This window comes from Drosophila guanche, unplaced genomic scaffold (assembly GCF_900245975.1).
Source record: "Drosophila guanche unplaced genomic scaffold, DGUA_6, whole genome shotgun sequence".
In the NCBI taxonomy this organism is placed as follows: Eukaryota; Metazoa; Arthropoda; class Insecta; order Diptera; family Drosophilidae; genus Drosophila; species Drosophila guanche.
In genome coordinates, this window is record NW_022995747.1 from 3,033,620 (window position 1) to 3,038,438 (window position 4,819).

Below are 4,819 nucleotides of genomic sequence, written 5' to 3' on the forward strand. Positions count from 1 at the left end.
CGCTGGCGAAATATGTGGTATATACAAATTTCGATACTATCGCTATCGATACTGCCAATACCGGTCCCACTATGATGACTTTTGTGTGTTCTTGTTGAACTTTGCCATCGTGTCGTTTTTTCTTCGGGTATCTTGCCTTAAACGCCGTTTATTTAATTTATAGTTGGAATCGGCAGACGCACAACAAACTAGCCATGGGCCTGCTACGTGCCTTGCGTGTGAGAATCATGAATTTCATGATTTTCTTCCTTATAGTTATCCTCCTGCCCAACCTGCCGCCTCGCACCACTTTCCCCTACAAGGAATTTACGTAAGTTGCAGGATGAACTGCCGTCTATATATTACTAATAACGGTGCTAACGCATAATTAATGCAGTGTGACACCGCCCAAAGAACTGAAGGGGGCGCTGGAGCCGAACTTTCACCTGGAAGGCGCTGAGCGTCTGCTGGAGGGGCGTGTGTATGGCCCCGAGTGTCTTATAGCCCGCAACAATGAGATCTATACCGGCATTCATGGCGGTGAGATCATCAAGCTATCTGCCAGCCATGTCACCCATGTGGCCAAGATCGGACAGCCCTGCGGTAAGTCAGAGCAGCAAAAAGGGACGAACCTGCAGCTAACATTTTCACTTTCTTCCCCACAGAGGACATCTATGAGGAGTCGCGCTGTGGCCGCCCACTGGGCCTCGCCTTTGACACGCAGGGCAATAACCTGATCGTGGCCGATGCGTACTACGGCCTCTGGCAAGTCGATTTGAAGACTAACAAGAAGACTTTGCTGGTGTCGCCGGCACAGGAGCTGGATGGCAAGGTCAAGCGACCGGCAAAGGTTTTCAATAGCGTGGCCGTCGGCAAGCAGGGGGACATCTTCTGGACGGACTCCTCGTCTGACTTTACCATTGAAGATCTGGTCTTTGCCAGCTTCGCCAATCCCTCGGGCCGGTGAGTGCCACACGCAGCGAATGAATGAACGTAGCCCAAACCGGTTTCTAATGGTTCTGCTCTCTCTTCCGCTTGCTCTCTCTTTCAGTCTATTCAAATACAATCGGGCGAAGAATGTCAGCGAAGTGCTGTTGGACGAGCTGGCCTTCGCCAATGGCATTGCGTTGAGCCCCAACGAGGATTTCCTTGTGGTGGCCGAGACCGCTGGCATGCGCCTGATCAAGTATTATCTGCAGGGCGCCAAGACCGGCGAGAGTGAGGTCTTTGTCGATGGTCTGCCCGGCCTGCCCGATAATCTGACGCCCGATAGCGAGGGCATTTGGGTGCCATTGGTGGTCAGCGCAGACAGCGAGCATCCCACAGGCTTCAACATCTTTTCACGCTTCCCCAGCGTACGCCTGTTCCTGGCCCGCATGCTGGCCTTCTTTGAGCTGCCGTTCCGCTACCTGAACAGCGTCTACCCGAACAAGTTCTCGCAGCGCTTCGTTCACTTTGTGGGCCACATGGAGAGCATCACCCTGCTGTCGCCCAAGCGCAGCACTGTGGTGCGTGTGGACTGGAATGGCAACATTGTGGGATCGCTGCATGGCTTTGACAAGTCCGTGGGCGCCATTTCGCATGTGCTTGAGTTCCAGGAGTACCTCTACCTGGGCTCCCCGCTCAATCAGTATCTGGCGCGCGTCAAGTCACCCAAGGCCAAGCAGCCCACGGTAAAGGTGCGCAATGTGAGGACTGAGGGCGATGGCCTGGAGGCATCCTTCGGTGCACCACCGACAACAACCACGCAGAAGCCAAAGGCCACAACCACTACAACAACAACAACCACGCCAAAACCGGCAACGACAACCACAAAGAGGCCAACGACAACCACCACCACCACAACAACAACCACGACAACAACGAAGCCACCCACTACTACCAAGGCACCCACAACCAAGCCACCGACAACTAAACCACCAACAACAACAACGACAACAACGCCAAAGCCTGCTGCATCAACCACGAAGCGCACAGTGCCCACAAAACCGGCGCCCATCGAGGAACACATTCCAGCGGACACGAAGCCACCAACCAAGGAGAAGCTCAAGGTCATCAACAAGCAGGGCGTCAACGTGGAGCTCTAAACGGCAACCCTTTGAAGTTTGTTTAGGATATTCCCAGCAGCGAGAGAGATTCGGTAGATTCACGTAGTCAAAGCCAATGACAGAATCAAAGTTCACTTTACGTTTCTTTCTCTTTATGCAACCCCCCACACATTTATTTTTCGTGAAACATTCCACTCAGAGGCCTCATGCGATGCCAGTTAATTTTAGTCGAAACGTAGCTAAATTCTAACTAGCTCGAAGCCTTAGCTCAAATGATTCTCTCACTCTCTCGGGCAGCTCATTATATGCCACGGTTTATAATTCGGTTTTGCTACAAAGTCCCCCATTTTTGGAACTGCATTCCACACTACTCCCTCCCTCCCCCATATAATCTTATCTATGAAAATTAAGTTTAAAGTAAACAATGCACTGGAAATTGTTGAAACACAAGCAAAAAGTAATTCTTTGAGTTTTGTACTGATTTTTTCTTATTTCTTTTCTTATTTTCATTGAAAAAATAAAGGTTTTTTTTGTAAAGATAAATAACGTAATGGCTAATTGAGGATGTTTGTGGTTTTTTGGCTTAACTAAATTTAGAACTAGGACTAGGACTAGCACTAAGCGCCCACTACTGAGTGGACACTGACTGTGTGCTGGTGGCCTTGGGCCGGCTTGGTGGCTCTTTGAAGTCCGACCACGACCAGTTCGCATAGTGTACACAGCGTCCCAACTCCTCGGAGTACAGCTGGGACTTGGGGCAGTGCTGCAGGCGTGCACGTGTGCCCTGCCTATCGCACACCCAGTACGCCGTGGGATCCCAGAAATTGCGGAACATGCGATTCATCTCCTCCAGGCCCTGGCAGCCGGGCTCGCCGCTGTGCTCATGATATTTCCGCTTCTGAATGGGCAAATGTGCGGCAGCTGTGGCGGTAGGCATTTTAGCAGCTAAAAATGGGAAACCGGAAACTCGACATTAGTTCGCGATGAATTGGCATGGTCTTTAGATATTTTACATATATATAATTCTGCTGGCTGGCTACGTGCCTTGGCCCAGATATTTTCTTGACCATTTCTCTCACTCACCTTTGTGGTATTTTGTCGTGTCTTTTTTGAAGAATCTCACGTCTGTTGTGGCGACCAGCCTGTTGCTTGCTGTTTCACAATTATTTCACTTCTGATTTGTCATACGGAATCATTTCTCGTTTAAATACTTTTTCCGCTCAGCGGCGGCGGCACAGCAGCGACGCCGACGTCGTGCGATAGGGAGAGTCCGTTCCGATTTCAACCAGAAATGTCTGTTCTACGTACAGACGGCAACGACGGCGTTCGTCTCGCCGTGCAAAGGGGGCAATTTTTATCTATAACCCCACCAAGCGAATGCGAATGCGAATGTGAAAAACTGTTGCGCCCGTGATCTTCGAAGGCGGTCCCATTAGTGGGTGGGGCAGCGGGGAGATTGGATCCCGAACATTCATGTGTCACGCGTAGCATTCGTGTTCGGGGAATACTCCCAGTGCGAGTTATTTATGCACACAGCCACAGACCCACTTCGACTGCGAATTTCAAAACGAACGAGCAAATATTTGGAGAAATATAAAAGCCCACTTGGCCCTTGGCAACGAACGCGCTTCAGCTGAACAGGTGGGAACTTGGGCAAGGGCAGAGCGTAGGGCATTGCTTTGCAGGGGGGCTACTAAGTTCAAAGGTGAAAGTACTGGCATGACGTGAGAGACAGCAAAATGTCAACAAAAATGCCATCCGGACTGGAGGCACAGACGTAATCATAATCTCCAGCAGATCACGCCGCCAAGGAATGAATCGGATGACGAGCCCCCGTTTCGTTTAAAGTAGTTAGTCGGCTGCCCGCTCGCTCGGTACTTTTCCCCCCCAACTAGCTCTACGGCATGTGTCAGCTTTTAGCACCTTATCAGCAGACACATTTGCAAAGAATTGTAAGTAAGTAAGCAGCCGAGCCGAGCAGAGCCGACATTTACTTTCATTGATTGCTTTGCTTTGCACTCCACGTGATCGACCAGTGGGCTGGCTGCTTTTTGGCAAATATCGAAACGATTTTGTCTGCCGATTACGTCAGTAGACTTGGGCAACACGTGGGCAACTGGTGGTCAAAGTCACAAAGCATGGATGTCGCGCATATTTTCCATAAGAAACGTTTCGATCAGGTGCTGCTTTTGGAATTTTTTTGTTCATTTTGTATTCTGCAAAACATAAACTGCTACAAAGTGTCTAGTGGGGTTGACCATATTTCACCTTGAACTATTTGTTAATGCGTCCACAGGCACGTGATACGTTTTTCAGCCTATCTATTAGATGGAAATTGCGATGTGGTACACGCAGAGAAAAAAGCATTGAAATAATTGATTGGAAACTCTATCAAGCTCAGAGAGTTCAGAGATTTGTGTTCACTTCTAGTTCGAAATTGTCATGAAAACATTTAAAATACAATATTTCGAGCTTAAATTAAATCTGTTTATATCTAAGTTCAATATATTTCCTACATTTTAATGCACAATATTTATTTTTAAGTATTTTTCGACCACTAGAACCAATGAACACTAAGTGTCGTCACTTCTAATTCGAAATTATTATGAAAACATTTAAAATAAATATATTTTGAGTTAAAATTAATTAAATTATATTTGTTCATATCTAAATTCAATAAATTTGCTACAAATTTAATATGTTACATTTTTGTTTAACTCGATTAAAAATATGTTTTGTTATGAATTGTGTTTGAGTCAAAGTAATTTCTGTTTAATTTCACAATGTTTCTA

General features: G+C 47.5%; 2 protein-coding genes across 2 annotated transcripts; one reads left to right on the forward strand and one right to left on the reverse strand.

The window, feature by feature from the left end:
- Positions 1–84: 84 nt before the first annotated feature.
- LOC117583696 (adipocyte plasma membrane-associated protein) lies at positions 85–2,371 on the forward strand. The gene is made up of 4 exons (XM_034272176.1): positions 85–310; positions 377–582; positions 645–942; positions 1,031–2,371. Exons 1-4 carry the CDS (start codon positions 195–197, stop codon positions 2,064–2,066), a joined length of 1,656 nt encoding a protein of 551 aa, XP_034128067.1. The 5' UTR covers positions 85–194; the 3' UTR covers positions 2,067–2,371.
- Positions 2,372–2,559: 188 nt separating this feature from the next.
- Positions 2,560–3,259, reverse strand: LOC117583697. The gene is made up of 2 exons (XM_034272177.1): positions 3,111–3,259; positions 2,560–2,972 (listed from the first exon to the last, which is right to left on the reverse strand). Exon 2 carries the CDS (start codon positions 2,962–2,964, stop codon positions 2,656–2,658), a length of 309 nt encoding a protein of 102 aa, XP_034128068.1. The 5' UTR covers positions 2,965–2,972; positions 3,111–3,259; the 3' UTR covers positions 2,560–2,655.
- Positions 3,260–4,819: the final 1,560 nt, after the last annotated feature.